This window comes from Protomyctophum bolini (assembly GCF_963924005.1).
Source record: "Protomyctophum bolini genome assembly, chromosome: 1".
In the NCBI taxonomy this organism is placed as follows: Eukaryota; Metazoa; Chordata; class Actinopteri; order Myctophiformes; family Myctophidae; genus Protomyctophum; species Protomyctophum bolini.
The window spans coordinates 8,650,491-8,671,418 of record NC_137862.1 but is presented as its reverse complement, the minus strand read 5'-3'; the positions used below and the strand labels follow the sequence as shown (position 1 = coordinate 8,671,418).

Genomic DNA, 20,928 nt, shown 5'->3' with positions numbered 1-20,928 from the left:
TTTATGCTGGGTTATACAATCTCACAGATTGTATATCTGCTATTTTCAGCATGCAACCAAAGTGTAAAATATGTCATTACAACGACATCAAGGCCTGTCAAAACACATTTTAGTCGACTAAATCAACTGTAGACTTTAGTCGACTAAAATCGTATGACATTTAGTTGACTAAAACTAGACTAAACACTAGAACATTCCAGGTGACTAAAATGTGACTAAAACTAAATGAAGTTTCAGTCCAAAGACTATGACTAAACTAAAATAGAAATTTGCTGCCAAAAACAACACTGGCCCGGACCGCGCATGAACGAAAAGCGAAGCGTACGGTGGCCTTGGAGTTCCACTCAAATGGAAAAGAAATCTGAATATTCTTCTCTGTTTGATATCATTGAAGATGTACAGTACACACGTCCTTTGAATCCGTCCGTTGGATTGCTTATGACGTGTGGGCACGTCGGATGCACTGGACCTGTTAAGTACATTTTGATGCCAATACTGTATTTTACTCAAGTCAATTTTGAATTCCAGACTTTTACTTGTAACAGAGTATTTATACATTGCAGTATTGATACTTCTACTTAAAGGGATAGTTCAGATTCTTTCATCTCAAGCTGTATATGAAATACTTGCCATTAATATAGCGGTTGCAACTGTATACTGTAAATTGATTGCCCGAGTCCCGTGGTGGGAGTTCTGCTCTGGTTTTGGTCAATATTAAGAAGTTCCGGTCATTTTGTGGGGGGCACTGGGGCCACGCAGTAAAAGTAAATTAATCCACAAAACTAACATCATGTGTATTGTTGACCTATTTCTAAAATATTAGTGCAACTTTCGTAAATGTTTTACCCCTCTATTTTTTGTTTTCCATATCACTACGCCCAAAAAATAGTTCCATGTGACAGAGGGTACACACGCACGTGTCTGTGTGTCTGACCACTGCACGCAGGCCTATCACATCTGTGCACATCCCTGAAGCCTCCGTGTGTGTGTGTGTGTGTGTGTGTGTGTGTGTGTGTGTGTGTGTGTGTGTGTGTGTGTGTGTGTGTGTGTGTGTGTGCGTGCACATGCGCGTGTGTGTGCGTGCATGCGTGCATTCAGAGGTGCACTCATTCGAACGAATACACTCACATGCGCACGTGTGCGTTCCTTTCACTGCATGCACCATTGCCCTGCGTGTGAGTTAGGCTTGGGCGACATTGCCAAACATTTGCTGCCGGCACATCGTCTGCCCCAAAATCTGCTCACAGCGGGTCACATCATGTCAAAAATATAGCAGATCTACAAGCTCTCAATGCGTCGTGTCATGCTGAGAGCTTTTTTTGCAGACATACTGTACAAAATGACAATAATATTAGCAGAAACACGTGAATAGATAGCCCTGAATGACCATGACCATAACAGGTCTGTAACTGTTATACACATGGAACCAAATGGACCATTACGGCTCCATTTGGTTCATTTGAACATGTGAGTTAAGGCGGTCTTTGCAAATAAAACATTGGAGAACCAGTAGGCTACTAGTAGACTATGTGCCATAGTGTCATAGTCAATAATTGTCATACATTCTAAATAAGAAAGAAGAGTCTTTGCCACAGGCACATTTGTCTGTGTACAGACATGTTGGTGACCCCTGGTCTGGTCACCGACCCCTGGTCTGGTCACCGACCCCTGGTCTGGTCACCAACCCCTGGTCTGGTCACCGACCCCTGGTCTGGTCACCGACCCCTGGTCTGGTCACCAACCGCTGGTCTGGTCACCTGGTCACCGACCCCTGGTCTGGTCACCTGGTCACCAACCCCTGGTCTGGTCTGGTCACCGACCCCTGGTCTGGTCACCTGGTCACCGACCCCTGGTCTGGTCTGGTCACCGACCCCTGGTCTGGTCACCTGGTCACCGACCCCTGGTCTGGTCTGGTCACCGACCCCTGGTCTGGTCACCTGGTCACCGACCCCTGGTCTGGTCTGGTCACCGACCCCTGGTCTGGTCTGGTCACCGACCCCTGGTCTGGTCACCGACCCCTGGTCTGGTCACCGACAGTCACAGTGACACACAGTGATTGGTGCAGGCAGTGAGGAGCTACGGCAGTCACAGTGACACACAGACATTCAGACATTGTCAGAATTATTGTATGATAAAGCTTGTTTTGATTAGAATCGGGAATATGGGATTAAAATCCGAGATGATAGCATTAAAAAAATCAAAACAAAGCGAGGCTGGATGGCCATCTTGGTTTTTTGCCCTGTTTACATCATGCTAGCATTCCAGAGCTAACCACATGTACTGTAGCTTAGGACCGCCACCAACCTTACAATCGGGGCAGCGGTGGCTCAGGGGTAGAGTGGCTGGATGACAACCGCAAGGCTGCCAGTTCGAACCCTGTGGGCTCCCCAGAGTTAGTCTCGAAGTGTCCTTGAGCAAGACTCCGAACCCCTAATTGCTCCCGATGTGGTGGTTGGTGCCTTGCATGGTTTCCGCTGCAATCGGTGTATGAATGTGTGTGTGAATGGGTGAATGTAATGCACAACCTATGTAAAGCGCCTTGGATAAAGGCACTATATAAATGCACCATTTACCATTTTACCATTTACCATTTACAATTTCGGCATTTTGCAGATGCTCCAAATGGCACATGGTGTTAAGTATAGCTAATGGATGCTGTAATACACTCAGCTGAAAAGTGTTGCTAGTAATGGATGCTGTTTGAATATAAAGGAGGTTTGCAAAATATTGCAGTTTCAGTATAGAAGGTTTGAACTGTTTTAGGATTGATTGATTGATTGATTGATTGATTGATTGATTGATTGATTGTTTGTTTGTAATTGACATTTAACAATATTATTATTAATGTTATATTAAATATACCAATGATGCAGCCTGCACAATGTTAATGAGAACCAACCGACTGCAGCGTACAGCGAACAATGACGTGTTCTGAAAGGTGAGTTAGTTATGATGACTCAGACTTTACAGGGGCCAGTTTCCAATTGCAGCCGTCAGTATAGGTGCCCTTTGAGAGCGGAGTATAATATATATTTTAGAGTATAGAAGGGTTAAAGAGGTGAAGAGACGTTCAGTGGAGATGTCCCAGCATGCTTTACTGTATGTCACAATTAATGTGTTAACGGGTTGCAGATGTATATAGTCATACACCAACCATGTTGAGGAACAACACAGGTGTTTCAATTAGTCTCAACAGGACTACATTTGCAGCCCATGAATACTGTAAAAACAACAACAACAGCTAGCACGTTTCCTTTTAGAATGAATCAATAGTTCTTTAATAACACAGAAACATGGAAAATAGGACAACCAGGAATCTTTCTCACACGCACGCACCCATGCATACACACAGACACACACACACACACGCTCGCTCGCTCGCTCACACGCGCACGCTGAGAAAACATGTCACCCGGTCTTAAAATAGCGCTGGGAGTGGAAGCGATCGTTTCTGCGTTCCATTAATAATTTATTCCAAGGTATTCAGTGCAAGTAGAGCAATGGATGCTGAAGCACGGAGGATCCGTTTTATTCCTCTCTCTCTCTCTCTCTCTCTCTCTCTCTCTCTCTCTCTCCTCTCTCTCCTTGTATCATCTGTATGAACATTGTTCATACAGATGATAAATTGTAGTCCACCCCCCCCCCCCCCACACACACACACACACACACACACACCCCCCCATCCAGTAGTAACAGCCGACAACGGTCACTTAGCAACTGTCGTCATGGAGCGAATGTTTGTTTACCTGAGACATGGCTGGCAGACAGACAGACAGACAGACAGACAGACAGACACTGGATTAAAGCGATAGTGCAACAAATTCATAGTTTGAGAAGTGGACCTGTCCTAGTTCAGACAAAAGACAAAAACTAGGTTTTTAGAGAGAGTTGTTGCTGTTACGCATTGCAGGTGTCATGGTGGAAAGTGGAACAGCAGAAATGTTTTATCATATCAACATGTATTGATAAAACGCACGCACTTGCGCATGCGTGTGCGCACGTCTGTGTGTGTGTGCACCCGGGTGTGTTTGCGTGCGTGCGTGCGTCAGTTTGATAGTCAGCCTGCATGATTCATAAGAGACTGTATTATTCTAACTAGGACTGTGAGTCACACCAACCAAAACAGCCTCTCTTCTCTCTCTCTGTCGTATCGCGCCGCCACACACTGAGAGCTTGCAGATCTGCTATTTTCCGCACACAGACGAGTATAAATCGGGCGTTTCGACGCCATAAGGCCTAGGGTAGGGTATAGGTACCCTCACATGTTCTCCTTGTGTGTCCCCTAGGGTAGGTACCCTCACATGTTCTCCCCGTGTCCCCTAGGGTAGGTACCCTCACATGTTCTCCTTGTGTGTCCCCTAGGGTAGGTACCCTCACATGTTCTCCCTGTGTCCCCTAGGGTAGGTACCCTCACATGTTCTCTTCGTGTGTCCCCTAGGGTAGGTACCCTCACATGTTCTCCCTGTGTCTCCTAGGGTAGGTACCCTCACATGTTCTCCCCGTGTCCCCTAAGGTAGGTACCCTCACATGTTCTCCCCGTGTCCCCTAGGGTAGGTACCCTCACATGTTCTCCCCGTGTCCCCTAGGGTAGGTACCCTCACATGTTCTCCCCGTGTCCCCTAGGGTAGGTACCCTCACATGTTCTCCCCGTGTCCCCTAGGGTAGGTACCCTCACATGTTCTCCCCATGTCCCCTAGGGTAGGTACCCTCATATTTTCTCCCCGTGTCCCCTAGGGTAGGTACCCTCACATGTTCTCCCTGTGTCCCCTAGGGTAGGTACCCTCACATGTTCTCCCCGTGTCCCCTAGGGTAGGTACCCTCACATGTTCTCCCCGTGTCCCCTAGGGTAGGTACCCTCACATGTTCTCCCCATGTCCCCTAGGGTAGGTACCCTCACATGTTCTCCCCGTGTCCCCTATAGGGTAGGTGTAACGAAGTCTTTCACCTAGAGCTCCATATACGAGGATGACAGAGACATCCAGCACTGACATCAGGCTAATGTAGAAACCTCATATATGGGTATACATACAGTACAGTGTGTACACGTTTGACATCGCCATCGTGACATGCATCCAGTAAAACCTATATACTACTAGCTACTATGGGTAGCTACTACCTAGCACCTATGGGTAGCTACTACCTAGCACCATTTGCTACCTGCGAGAGACTCCATCCCCTTCCGTACGAGACAGGATATTTGGCCTCACAACCCAGATATTGTTGCATTGGAAGTTAAGTTCTAATCGGACATCACTGCAGCGGTACTTTGAGTATAGTAGTATTTTAGGATTTTTAAAGGTTTTTCAGGTTTTTTGGGTTCCTCCTCACAGAATAAGTGTTTTGGGCTGCATGCCAACCCTCTCCATCCAAGGTCTCCGTCTCTCTGGTTGTTTGACCTAAGGAGGAACAGGAAAGTCTAATAAAGTAAATAAAAGGCTAATATAAAACCTAGGCAACGAAATTTGCCTTGAGAATTAGAGTCTCTGGGAAGTGTGTCCTTTTAAAACTCACTGGGCGAAACACAGAAGCCAGTTACAATTTACAATTTAGGCATTTAGCAGACGCTATAGAGTGACTTACATTAAGCAACAATAAAAAGTTATAGTTATCATGAAACATGCGTATAGGCTAAGAAAGTAACAGTGGAGTATCTATATAATGAAACTATATATATATATATTATATATGTCGTATATTTTATACCATACAGGAGAGAAATGTGCACGGCAGACAGACGAGATGAAGTTCCATGATGTTTATTTCAACGAACTACAGCTTACAGCATAGACTCACGCCAGCCAGCAGAGTGGCTCACGTCTCCACAGGCTTAGATAGATAGATAGAATTTTATATAAAACCAAAGTCTTTGATCAACCAGTCTGTTTTCTTCATGTCAACAAACTCTTTTGTCATACAAATAGGAATTCGGCTTCTTCTCACCCTGAGAAGACCACACCCACGTAGGTGCTGATTACCAGAAATAGGTCTACTGTCTGTGGCCTATGTCATTTACACAAAGCAGAAGAACACAAGAACAACATTGTATAATTATAGAATCCCATATTCGACATATACTATACTATATTATACTAGTTTGGAGTGACATGCATCCTGCAGGTCATTGGAGTGACATGCATCCTGCAGGTCATTCCTTGACCAGTGACATGCATCCTGCAGGTCATTGGAGTGACATGCATCCTGCAGGTCATTCCTTGACCAGTGACATGCATCCTGCAGGTCATTGGAGTGACATGCATCCTGCAGGTCATTCCTATACTATATTATACTAGTTTGGAGTGACATGCATCCTGCAGGTCATTGGAGTGACATGCATCCTGCAGGTCATTGGAGTGACATGCATCCTGCAGGTCATTCCTTACATACTATACTATATTATACTAGTTTGGAGTGACATGCATCCTGCAGGTCATTCCTTACATACTATACTATATTATACTAGTTTGGAGTGACATGCATCCTGCAGGTCATTGGAGTGACATGCATCCTGCAGGTCATTGGAGTGACATGCATCCTGCAGGTCATTGGAGTGACATGCATCCTGCAGGTCATTGGAGTGACATGCATCCTGCAGGTCATTCCTTACATACTATACTATATTATACTAGTTTGGAGTGACATGCATCCTGCAGGTCATTCCTTACATACTATACTATATTATACTAGTTTGGAGTGACATGCATCCTGCAGGTCATTCCTTACATACTATACTATATTATACTAGTTTGGAGTGACATGCATCCTGCAGGTCATTCCTTACATACTATACTATATTATACTAGTTTGGAGTGACATGCATCCTGCAGGTCATTCCTTACATACTATACTATATTATACTAGTTTGGAGTGACATGCATCCTGCAGGTCATTGGAGTGACATGCATCCTGCAGGTCATTGGAGTGACATGCATCCTGCAGGTCATTGGAGTGACATGCATCCTGCAGGTCATTGGAGTGACATGCATCCTGCAGGTCATTCCTTTGGAGTGACATGCATCCTGCAGGTCATTGGAGTGACATGCATCCTGCAGGTCATTGGAGTGACATGCATCCTGCAGGTCATTGGAGTGACATGCATCCTGCAGGTCATTGGAGTGACATGCATCCTGCAGGTCATTGGAGTGACATGCATCCTGCAGGTCATTGGAGTGACATGCATCCTGCAGGTCATTGGAGTGACATGCATCCTGCAGGTCATTCCTTTGGAGTGACATGCATCCTGCAGGTCATTGGAGTGACATGCATCCTGCAGGTCATTCCTTTGGAGTGACATGCATCCTGCAGGTCATTCCTTTGGAGTGACATGCATCCTGCAGGTCATTGGAGTGACATGCATCCTGCAGGTCATTCCTTTGGAGTGACATGCATCCTGCAGGTCATTCCTTGACCAGTGTCCAAAAAACACCCCCCATGCATGAGCCTCAGATGTTGTTGGAGGGCCGACATCAAGCATTGTGATCTGAGGTTGGAGAGAGTTTTGGACTGAAGTTAGAATTCAGTGATCCATGACCTCAGGGGTCAGGGCAGATTAAGCAGGCTGTCATGGCATGTCTGGCCTGGACAGATTATCTGTGTGATTAACCAGATTAGTATCAGCCAGCTACTACTGACTGACCGGATGGCTGCATGGCCGAGTCACATCACTACTGGATGGCATGACCGAGTCACATGACTGGATGGGCATGGCCGAGTCACATGGGAACAGCCCTGGACTATAGTGCCCGGCCAGGGGGGTGCAGTGGCGAGAGGAGCGCGCGCACAGAGGGGCGCATTGGATGGCTGTGTTAACCACAGAGACAATGACTGTGGTTAAAACTATAATCAATGACTCTCAACCGCATCTGATGTCTGCCATTGATCTGAATGCACTGATCTAATCAGAGAGAGAGAGAGAGAGAGAGAGAGAGAGAGTATGGGATGAACCTGACTCTGCAAATATTGTAATAATACTTTTAGTCGACCAACATTTCATGCGATTTTAGTCGACTAAAATGTATTTCGGCAGGCCTTGATGGTGTCGTATAATGTCTGTTTCATATGAGCCGAAAATAGCAGAGCTTGTAGATTTTCGGAGAGTGAAACCTGCACACAACCAAGCATGCAATAACTTGTCTTTTAGTTCTACTGGATCCCTTCTCCACTAATCCCTCCCAGGCATTTTAGTCCAGTTTGTATTGGTTGACCAAATTAATTAATTCAATTAAGTCAGCAAAATGAACACTTGCTTATCAGTTCAATGAGAGAAAAGCCTTTTAGTTTCCAAATCAGGAACCATTGGACTGTTGCATGGCGAGCCTGATTCAGCCCCAGATATGCTGTAGTGTTTTAAGCAATATTACACCAGAGGGTGTGCTTTACTGTGATAATTGGCGCTTCAGTGATGCTTGCGGAACTCGCCGGCGTCTTGTTTCTGACCGGCGTCTTGTTTTCTGTCGTGCCAATAATTGAGGTAAAGCACACGCGCTGCCTTCTATTACCTATAGAGAAGGTGCCCAGTAGCTGTAAAGAACTCTCTGGCTTGTGTCTGCTAACACTGGCTCTTGGCTTCCAGCCTACATGCAGCTTCTGAATGGTAGTGTTTCTGACGCTGTGATTTGTGTAAATCATGGATGTGCCTGCTTGTTCACAGATACGTGTTATAGCATGGAACTCACGTCATTTACACCCAATGAGTACACCACACATCACCTAACTGTTCTCCTCTCTTTTTGGATGGAGATAAAACACCTTCGATTCTTTGGGAATTGTAGATATATCGGTATTTTTTCAAATGATGAAACTGTACCACAATGAACTCCCAGGGTCTTCAAAACATACAGCCTCTTCTGCTTTGACGATCCCTTTCATATATGCTGCTTGTGGTTCTTGTTTGCTTCGTCATTGAAGGCGAGTGTCACATATTTAGTGACTTAAAAAGAAAACGGGACTGATTGATTATAGGGACGTTCATTAGATTAGCCCATTAGCATTTGATTATGCAACGATAGCTTAGCTATTTGACAAACCTACCGGTTTTGATAATGAATGAATGTGGTGTAATTAAGACTCCTCCCGAAATGAAGCTGGATGTCGAACCACACTTTGTTTACCAAGTCCAGTGGCGCGTTCCTGTTCATAGACCTCCGAGCACTGAATTATTTGCCATATATGTGTCAGTGTCACAGTCTGTCTCTCCCTCAGTCTGTGACTCCACACTGGCCACTCCCATATCCCATTCCAGCACACCCAGTTCCATTTACACACCTGTCTTCAACTACCTCATCTACCCCCCAGCAGTGAACACTTCTCCAATCAACCTGCTCACTATAAAACTGGACTCAGTGCAAACACTCATTGTCAGTTCATAACCTGTTGTCTTGGATGTCCTACCTGTTCCTGTGTTGACTTTGATGTCATTCATGCCTGATTCCTACCTGCATTCCCCTGTGTAAGATATCTCCTAATTCTTTATTAAATACTTTATTATCTACTCTAGTTTGTTGTGACTTTGCTCCTGGGTTCAACTCTGTCTGCATCCGTGACATTATGGCCTGATCAGGTGCAGAGTGATTTATTAATGTGTGATTAGGCCCAGGGCTACAGGTGTTCCATTACGCTGGCTTAAGCATGGGTAGAGAACCTATTCCAACCAATAAGATTGCTTGGTCGGAAAAACAAGATACGGTCACTGCCAGTGTTTTTTTAATTACCTTCGGAGCATACGTATTTAATTAATTGCCTTTGGAGCATACGTATTTAATTAATTGCCTTTGGAGCATACGTACCTGTACGTATTTGCGCCTTTGATCCATGAAAATCCCCCTGAAAATAGTCCCATGACTTGTTGTTGCCGTTCCGAAAAACAATCCACCGTTGCGATGCGGAAGAACAACAAACGGTAACAGCGGAGGGATCTCATGGTGAAACCCCGTTCACTTGCATTGAACTCATTTTCCCAGAAGCCCTTGCAAGCCAGTGGATAGGCCGATTTCCGGTCATGTCATTCATAACGCGTCGCCCTTGTCACGATGTTCGCGACAATGCCGGATTTTCAGTAAAGTAATTAAACAACGGCGAATTAAACACATAAAACAAATAGCGGGTTTAGCATATTATACGCAGGGAAAGACAATGGAATAAAACACGGGTTTAAAGGGTTAAATGCAGTCACTATCTGTGATTTTGAATGTGATTTACTACAGTATGATATGTGGTATCTAGTTCTGTTATTGGTGGTTCTGTCATTACCCGTATTGTCCTGAATATAAGACCACTCTGATTATAAGACAACTCCCATTTTTTCAAGACTCTTTTGTGAAGAAAAAAACAACCATTAAAGACAAAATAAGACATTAAAAAGAAAATCTATAATAATTTTTAAATAATTGATTTTCATATCACTTCAAATCACAATTTGAAAATAAATTGTAGTCTCTTGGTATTTCTTATACCAGTTTAACAATCAGGTCTCAGGTCTCCTTGCTATAGTATTCCTATACCTAATGTTAGTTATAGCTTGCAGCGAATGAGAAACAGGCAAATTAACTATTGGGGTCCGGGGAGACATAATTAGAAGTAACCTCCTGCCTTCCATGAACTAATGAACTATATCGCTGCATGCGCTGGATTTTTACGTACAGCATCGTATCGTGCATTAAATATGCTGTGTTGTGTATTTATTATTTAACATAAAGTATTACATCATCATTCAGCTTCATATTTCCACCGGGTCAGCGGACATCATATTCTGTCTGGTTATCTGGACCACATCAGTGTAGTGTGTGCGTGTGTGCATGTGTGCATGTGTGTGTGTGTGTGTGTGTGTGTGTGTGTGTGTGTGTGTGCGTGTGTGTGTGTGTGTGTGTGTGTGTGTGTGTGTGTGTGTGTGTGTGTGTGTGTGTGTGTGTGTGTGTCCCCGTGTCCTCTGGGCATTGTTGTGTAATCAGCAAGAAACTGTGGATTATATAAGGTGACTCTTCTGTGAGAAGCAGGACTGTGTGTGTGTGTGTGTGTGTGTGTGTGTGTGTGTGTGTGTGTGTGTGTGTGTGTGTGTGTGTGTGTGCGTGTGCATGTGTGTGCATGCGTGGGTGCGTGTCTGCATGAGTGTTGACAGTGCATCACATCATGTGACGTGTGTTGAGTGTGTCACGTGATGCGTGCGTGCGTGCGTGCGTGCGTGCGTGCGTGCGTGCGTGCGTGGGTGCGTGCGTGCGTGCGTGCGTGCGTGCGTGCGTGGACTTCAGGTCACAGCAGACCAGCTGTTGGGACTTCTGTCTCTAATTACCTAAATGGATGCTATGCTTACATGAAAGGCGAGAGACATCAACTCTCTCATCTCAATCTCATTTAATTAAATTAAAACATACATTATGCATTCATTACATCATTATTATAATATGAAACATTACATTTATATTAATATCATAAAAACATAACATAACATAATGTACATTGCCAAAGCAAACATGAAACAAACTATCAAAAACCAAAACTACTATTAAAAGGTAATAAAGAGTGTCACAACTACTATTTGTGCAATTCCAGCAGTTATAAATAGATATCATACAAGCTGGGAGCTCTCTCTCTGTCTGTCTCTCTCTCTCTCTCTCTGTCTCTCAATTCCATTTTTCAATTTCAAAAGGCTTTATTGGCATGATAAATATGTTCTACATTGCCAAAGCATACTATACAACAAAACAAAAGTCAACATTGCGCACACAGAGACAACTCTCTGCGCACACAGAGACAACAACAAACATCCCAACAATAATGAACAACAAGCAATATACAGTAACAATGACAATAAATGAACAGACAGAAACACAACAGCAACTTAATGACCCTGGCTCTACTGTCCACTAGCCTGGCTAATAAACCAGACTAATGTCACACAACAGGCAATTTTCTTTTTTGCCAACGGCTGATTCGGTCTGGCTGTCCCTCAGTTGATGACATCTCTCTCTCTCTCTCTCTCTCTCTCTCTCTCTCTCTCTCTCTCTCTCTCTCATGTAGTGTATTTTCACCGTGTACACAGAGCAGCTACGTAATAATTTACATAAATAAAACACAAAGCCGACCCATGCAAATAGTGAAATAATGTTGAATAATGTTCACAGTAATCACAGAGCTGTGAATGTCGCTGTAGCCTTTAACCACTTTTAACCATTATTTTAAACTTTACTTGTAGCAGGTCTATGAGCTTGTATAGATCTGCTATTTCTGAAAAGTCGTGAAATTGCATGCAATTCTTTGAATATATATTCATTCAGATCGAACATTTTTAACTCAAATCTTTGCTTCTAGGGTGGTTCCTGGAACAACATATTTTCAGATGGGGGGGGGGGGGGGGGGGGGGTCGGCGGCCGATTACATATAATTCCCATCATTTCCTTGTCATGAAATAGTTTGAGAACCACTGACATAGAACCACTGACATAGAACCACTGACATAGAACCACTGACATAGAAACACTGACATAGAAACACTGACATAGAACCACTGACATAGAAACACTGACATAGAACCACTGACATAGAACCACTGACATAGAAACACTGACATAGAACCACTGACATAGAGAACCACTGACATAAAAACATGGGGTTTTTCAGAAGACTGTCAGGATCTCGAAGACATTCAGTAGAATGTGTTCTCAGTCCTAAGCGGTGTTGACCTCTGTCTCCAGGTCAACCAGGACAATGTGGTGAAGGTGGGCCACCGGCAGGTGGTCAACATGATCCGACACGGAGGGAACCGGCTGCTCATCAAGGTGGTGACGGTCAGCCGGAATCTGGACCCCGACGACACCGCCCGCAAAAAAGGTACACCTCATGCCTCCCTCCCATACGCTGTAAGCCCGTTAAAAGGTACACCTCATGCCTCCCTCCCATAGGCTGTAAGCCCGTTAAAAGGTACACCTCATGCCTCCCTCCCATGTGCTGTAAGCCCGTTAAAAGGTACACCTCATGCCTCCCTCCCACATGCTGTAAGCCCGTTAAAAGGTACACCTCATGCCTCCCTCCCACATGCTGTAAGCCCGTTAAAAGGTACACCTCATGCCTCCCTCCCGTATGCTGTAAGCCCGTTAAAAGGTACACCTCATGCCTCCCTCCCACATGCTGTAAGCCCGTTAAAAGGTACACCTCATGCCTCCCTCCCATATGCTGTGAGCCCGTTAAAAGGTACACCTCATGCCTCCCTCCCATATGCTGTAAGCCCGTTAAAAGGTACACCTCATGCCTCCCTCCCATAGGCTGTAAGCCCGTTCAAAGGTACACCTCATGCCTCCCTCCCACATGCTGTGAGCCCGTTAAAAGGTACACCTCATGCCTCCCTCCCATATGCTGTAAGCCTGTTAAAAAGTACACCTCATGCCTCCCTCCCATATGCTGTAGGCCCGTTAAAAGGTACACCTCATGCCTCCCTCCCACATGCTGTGAGCCCGTTAAAAGGTACACCTCATGCCTCCCTCCCATATGCTGTAAGCCTGTTAAAAAGTACACCTCATGCCTCCCTCCCATATGCTGTAGGCCCGTTAAAAGGTACACCTCATGCCTCCCTCCCATACGCTGTAGGCCCGTTAAAAGGTACACCTCATGCCTCCCTCCCATACGCTGTAGGCCCGTTAAAAGGTACACCTCATGCCTCCCTCCCATACGCTGTAGGCCCGTTAAAAGGTACACCTCATGCCTCCCTCCCATACGCTGTAGGCCCGTTAAAAGGTACACCTCATGCCTCCCTCCCATACGCTGTAGGCCCGTTAAAAGGTACACCTCATGCCTCCCTCCCATATGCTGTGAGCCCGTTAAAAGGTACACCTCATGCCTCCCTCCCGTATGCTGTGAGCCCGTTAAAAGGTACACCTCATGCCTCCCTCCCGTATGCTGTGAGCCCGTTAAAAGGTACACCTCATGCCTCCCTCCCGTATGCTGTAGGCCCGTTAAAAGGTACACCTCATGCCTCCCTCCCGTATGCTGTGAGCCCGTTCAACTTCAAACTCCAATACCAATGCAACCATTATCACCAATGGCAGTTGCATTAACAAAACTGTTTTGTTGCAAGGAGTTGCGACCTTCTAATGAATGTTAGACTCATTGAAAACAAACGACTCTGCTTCTGGTGACTGATATTGTCCTTCTAATGAATGTTAGACTCATTGAAAACACACATCCCTGCTTCTGGTGACCAATATTGTCCTTCTAATGAATGTTAGACTCATTGAAAACACACGTCTCTGCTTCTGGTGACCAATATTGTCCTTCTAATGAATGTTAGACTCATTGAAAACACATGTCTCTGCTTCTGGTGACCAATATTGTCCTTCTAATGAATGTTAGACTCATTGAAAACACACATCCCTGCTTCTGGTGACTGATATTGTCCTTCTAACAAATGTTAGACTTATTGAAAAGAATGAAAACACATCCCTGTTTCTGGTGAACGATATTGTCGTTCTAATGAATGTTAGACTCATTGAAAACACATCCCTGCTTCTGGTGACTGATGTTGTCCTTCTAATGAATGTTAGACTCATTGAAAACACATCCCTGCTTCTGGTGACTGATGTTGTCCTTCTAATGAATGTTAGACCCATTGAAAACACATCCCTGCTTCTGGTGACTGATGTTGTCCTTCTAATGAATGTTAGACTCATTGAAAACACATCCCTGCTTCTGCGTGAACGATATTGTCATTCTAATGAATGTTAGACTCATTGAAGATTCATTCTGGTCCCTGCTTCTGCGTGAACCCCAGTTTATGTCATGACCTGAAAACCATGGTCATTTCATGTGATTTGCAGAAAGTGATGCTTACCCCACAGCCATGGGGCACAACTGTATGACATTTTAATGACAGTATAATAATGTCTGAGCTGTTGAAACTTTAAATTATGTTAATTGATTCCCAACATCTAAAAAGTGCATCAGTTATTGTAGTTTCCAAATTAGGGATGATTGTTGGCGACCCCAACAGCTCAGAGCTAAAGCCTCGTCCTTTACAGATGCGTTCAGGAACTTCAGGTACATCTTTGGTTTGAGGTTACTCCTCCCCTTTCCCTAGTCCACCCCCCCCCCCCCCCCCCCCGGGTGCTTCTGTATTTATTCCTACTAACGACAACGCTACATGTTGAAAGGAGTAGTTTAAAAATTATTATTATTATTATTATTCATTATTATTATCTTCCTTATATTTTGGTTTTGTTGCATTGCTGAGCCAATCATTTTGATGATCAGTAGGACAGTAGTAGGGGACTCGTTGAGTGACCAGTGGTCCTTGAGGGGGTTCCAGGTGATCCCCAGTGGTCCAGGGACCACCAGGGATCCTTGAGGGGGTTCCAGGTGGTCCCCAGATAAATGCTGGAGAGTTAACCAAATGGACCCTTATACATCCTTAACTCTTGATGAAATCAAATGGACCCCTACAGGTGACATTTGGTTTCATTTTATGCTCTCAAGAGTTAAATTGTTGTTAAACATCTGCATTACGTTATTTACAAGATGTCTACACATTTAGAGAAAATGTAGAGGTTATTTGTTATTGTTATTTTTGATCAACGTTGTCCTAATGGTACCAACAACGGTACAGCATGGAACTGTAGACAAAATCTTATCCAACGACAACAAAATATTGGTACGTTTTTGGGTCTGAGAGTCTAAACGTCATCAAATGGTGGTCCGTGGCTCCAAATATATAGCGGATAAATACCGGACCTTGATATGAGAAGGGTTGAAATCCCCTGATATGAGAAGGGTTGAAATCCCCTGATATGAGAAGGGTTGAAATCCCCTGATATGAGAAGGGTTGAAATCCCCTGATATGAGAAGGGTTGAAATCCCCAGCCGCAGGTAATGACTGGCTCAGGAACGCGACAAAAACACAACAAATCTCCATGAAATTGAGGCTTCGCCTGGTGTGCAAATCAATGGAAAATATTACTACTACTCCTTTTAAGGCAGTGTGGTGCCGACGCATTCTGAATGTGTCGCTTGAGAGATGAGCCGCCACCTGGTGGTCGACAAGAGGTACTGCTTGGAGCTCATTGCTGGCGACAACATCTCCCCCTGGTGGTGTAGTCAGTCTGCTGCAGCCACATTTCACTGCTCATGCAGAACATGACGTATGAATTCATGCTATGAATTCATAAATGTCTTCTCGTCTCTCTCTCTCTCTCTCTCTCTCTCTCTCTCTCTCTCTCTCTCTCTCTCTCTCTATGCTTCTCTCTCTCTCCGCTTCTCTCTCTCTCTCTCTCTCTCTCTATGTCTCTCTCCCACCAGCACCCCCACCACCAAAGCGAGCCCCCACCACAGCTCTGTCTATGCGCTCTAAATCCATGACCTCTGAACTGGAAGAACTTGGTAAGAGCCTAACCCCGCCCCCTCTCTGTCTGTCTCCGCCAATCCCGTCTCGGACCGACTCTGTCTAACCCCGCCCCCTCTCTGCTCTTCTCTGTCCTCATTGGTTCTTTATTCTGTTGACAGTGGATATAGGTGAGTAGCGAGCAGCTCTGTCCTCATTGGCTCTTTATGCCGTCAATAATTCTGATCCCAGTCGCTGTTACCGGTCGGAAACCATGCAATGTCCAAAACGGAGACATGTTTTCAATCAATGATTTAACGAATTAATGTAATACTTTTCGTTGGATCAATAATGCCACGTTTTAGTTTTCCAATTCATAAAATACAATAATAGCATGACTTCTGAGCTTGATATTATGTAAGCCATTCATTTATGGAAGAACGATTAAAAGATTAAATATGGACATAAAGAAGTTTCTGCCCGACAGCAACAGTCTGTGGTTCATTTTAATTGATCTATTTCATTTAATTGAGTCGTTCCATTTCTGCTTTGCTTTGGCTGTCATAAATAAAACAAAACAAGTTCCCATCATCTGTGATGGCACTGTGACGTCATATGTGATGTCATATGTGATGTCATCTGTGACATCATATGTGACGTAATCTGTGATGTCATCTGTGATTTCACATATTACGTCATCTGTTATATCTTGTTTCTCAAGATATCGCCATGGAAATAAGGAGCCGTCCATCATAAAAAATGGCATTCATGTCCAAGACATCCTTGCGTGCGTGCGCTAGGGCTGTCAAGATCGTGACATTTTGCATGATTGATCGTTCAAAAATAGACGTGAAAGTCCGTACACTGTGTGTGCTCAGGTTGGCTCAATGATTGTCTGTATCACTGAAGACATGACATGCTTTTTGTCAAAAGTATCTAGTACCTCTAGTCTAGAACAAAAGCCAAATCAAACAACAGTATAGTGAAGAGTATATATTTATTTATTAATTGAAAACTTTGGGCCAAGCCAATATAGGCTTGTTTCCATTGTGGTCCTCTGTAGACTGTATAATATCAGAATATATAAATATGGACCCTGCAAATAACCGGAGATTGGATATCGGTCGTAATTTCATAATCTTGCACCCCTATTTTTGTGTCATCCTTTTTGGCTCCTTTATGACTGAAACCTCGGTTTGTCTCTGTAGAGCCTACAATGTGACGTCATTTGAGGTTCGTGGGGGGGCGGCCACTGTCCTAAAGTCGGCTCTTCTGAAAATTTCTGATGAGCCGAAATCATTTCGGCACTACAGCGGTAGAATAGGAGTATGAATGGGCCCTTACCCCACTACAGCGGTAGAATAGGAGTATGAATCGGCCCTTACCCCACTACAGCGGTAGAATAGGAGTATGAATCGGCCCTTACCCCACTACAGCGGTAGAATAGGAGTATGAATGGGCCCTTACCCCACTACAGCGGTAGAATAGGAGTATGAATGGGCCCTTACCCCACTACAGCGGTAGAATAGGAGTATGAATGGGCCCTTACCCCACTACAGCGGTAGAATAGGAGTATGAATCGGCCCTTACCCCACTACAGCGGTAGAATAGGAGTATGAATCGGCCCTTAGCCCCTACCCCATGCCAATCTGTGCATTGTTCTCTTGCTTTGCAGTGAAATCTTGACTAGAATGAATCTCAGCTTGGCTTTATAGTTTGCTCCATGTTGCCATTGTTGTTATTATGTGCCGTTTGAGCAGTTTATACTGCTCACTGTGATTCTTATAATGTGTGTGAATAATAATAATAATAAATAATCACGCAGTGATAATCCTGAGTGCTAATTTAACTCTGATTGGGCACAAAGGTTAATTTATCACTCAGAATGCGTTCTTTATGCATAATTAATTCTCTCACATGAAGAAATAAATTCATATGGGATTCATATCTCACGTACAAATCATTCATATGGTATTCATAATCTCATGCTAGATGATGATAAATGCACATACAGTAGGCTATAGAATGCTTTTATTTTGACGGATCAGTTCACTTTCTCCATTTTAAAACATCACATCATTTTGACATCACGTCATTATACGAATCGTGTTCCAAAATTGAACGAACTTTTTCCGCTGATTCTGCCAGGGAGATGGCGGGGGGGTTATGGACGTGACATCAGACTATTTAACCATATAACCTTTATTTAACCAGTGAAAACACATTGAGACTGCTTCTCTTTTTACAAGTGGGAACTGGCCAAGAGGCAGAAATAAAAATACACTTCAATACTAATATCGTATTATGTCACAGTATAGAACAGCAAATAAAACATCCATGATACACCTCAAAGTACCTATGAAATAAATACAACAAATCACCAAAGTGCTATTATTTTAGTGGCAGCACAAATGGGAAAAATGTATAGAGGTGACATCAGACTATTTTAGGCTGGGGGGGGGTATGGAGGTGACATCAGACTATTTTAGGCTGGGGGGGTATGGAGGTGACATCAGACTATTATAGGCTGGGGGGTTATGGAGGTGACATCAGACTATTATAGGCTGGGGGGGTTATGGAGGTGACATCAGACTATTATAGGCTGGGGGGTTATGGAGGTGACATCAGACTATTATAGGCTGGGGGGGGGTATGGAGGTGACATCAGACTATTATAGGCTGGGGGGGGTTATGGAGGTGACATCAGACTATTATAGGCTGGGGGGTTATGGAGGTGACATCAGACTATTATAGGCTGGGGGGTTATGGAGGTGACATCAGACTATTATAGGCTGGGGGTTATGGTTTAACAGAGGTGACGTCAGACTTCAGTCTATACTACCGGAGTCCCCCAGGGTTCTACACTGGGGATCCCCTAGGTTTTGTATTCCCTCTACACCACATGTCTTTGACGGAAATGACAGATCTACAAGCCTTGCTATAGCCATTTTCACTGAACGTTCTGTGGACCCAGAATAGAGACTCCCTAGGGTTCATGAGAGAGAGAGAGACCATGTCTTTCTGAGGTCTCAGACATTGTTTTCCTGTTGCTCCTCTAAAGCCACACTGAGGAAAAAGAAAGGTGGAGGTAAGTTATTAGAAGCATGTTTTGCATTCTATGAATACTGCACTGTTATGTCACATGACCTGTCAGTCACATCTTTCAAGTCTTCATCTTCTCTTTTATTTTTTACGATACTGTGTTGTCTCTTATCCTCTTTACAATAATACCGTAGCAAATAAAAAAACGTATTAGAGGGGCACTAGCCCCTCCTACGGATCCAGGTTTTAGTTTCTGTCCACAAACTTCGTCTTAAACAAAGTCATAGTGTCTGAGCAAATAGACTTGGTGTCTAGTTTACATCATAACAGCGCATTCACTATATATCACTAAATATCTGGTAGTTTCTCCTCTTTTTCTGCTAGTTATTGCATCACAATAAATAAAAACATTACATCAATTTAAATTGTCACCAGTTTGAAGGCCCTTTTTCATTGTTTATTGTCTATTGTGACAATTTTTACTATTTGAGTAAATAAATCCTATAGTGATAAAAAAGGAAGGGTTTTGGACATAACAGCTACGATAATGTCATGTTGTTGTGGTCGGTCAGAAATCTCTTATCTCCAGATTTAAATGTGGTAAATTAAATGTAGTAGTAGTATAATCTACTTGATCATACTGCAGCGTCAGATTGTAGATCCTGAGCTTGTAGATCTTGTCGTTGTTTTTGGACATATGAGTTTTCTGCCCGACATAATGTCAGTATCACATCCTGTACGTCAGTGCACGTCCGTCACGGTAATGACACAATTTATGTATCACATGTCGTCAGTCGGTGTAATGACATAATGAATGTATCACATGTCGTCAGTCGGTGTAATGACATAATGAATGTATCACATGTCGTCAGTCGGTGTAATGACATAATGAATGTATCACATGTCGTCAGTCGGTGTAATGACATAATGAATGTATCACATGTCGTCAGTCGGTGTAATGACATAATGAATGTATCACATGTCGTCAGTCGGTGTAATGACATAATGAATGTATCACATGTCGTCAGTCGGTGTAATGACATAATGAATGTATCACATGTCGTCAGTCGGTGTAATGACATAATGTATGTATGTATCACATGTCGTCAGTCGGTGTAATGACATAATGAATGTATCACATGTCGTCAGTCGGTGTAATGACATAATGTATGTATGTATCACATGTCGTCAGTCGGTGTACAGTATACTGTACATCGCGTTCCACAAGCCTCCATGTCGTTTTTATTGTGTTAGGCCCAAACCACACCAGCTGCAGCTCCTTGCAACTCCTTGCAATAAAACAAACCACACCAATGCAACTCCTTGCAGCTGCCATTGGGAATAATGGCTGCAAGTAGTTGCATGGCGACCCTCTGATGCGGTTAGGGCTTTAGATTGACGTTGTTATTTTTGTTAGATTTTATATTGTTTTCAACTCAACTCACCTCAAACTTTATTTATATATCACAACGACCAATGGTCGACCAAAGTGCTGTACAGGTATAAAAAATAGAAAAGACAGAACTGTTCTGTCTTTTATTTATTTATTTGTATTACTTTTTTAAATTTAATTATTATTTTTGTATTTATTAT

The 20,928-nt window shown here is 43.7% G+C and overlaps 1 protein-coding gene across 1 annotated transcript in view; it reads left to right on the top strand.

Annotated features, from left to right (window-relative positions):
• Positions 1 to 20,928, top strand: part of LOC308314911 (SH3 and multiple ankyrin repeat domains protein 2-like) — a gene marked incomplete at its 3' end in the record, with an annotated part of 151,079 nt that overhangs the window by 100,886 nt on the left and 29,265 nt on the right. Inside the window, 2 exon segments of the mRNA XM_080762720.1 lie at positions 12,684 to 12,819; positions 16,273 to 16,353. Coding sequence (XP_080618846.1) covers positions 12,684 to 12,819; positions 16,273 to 16,353 — 217 coding nt within the window.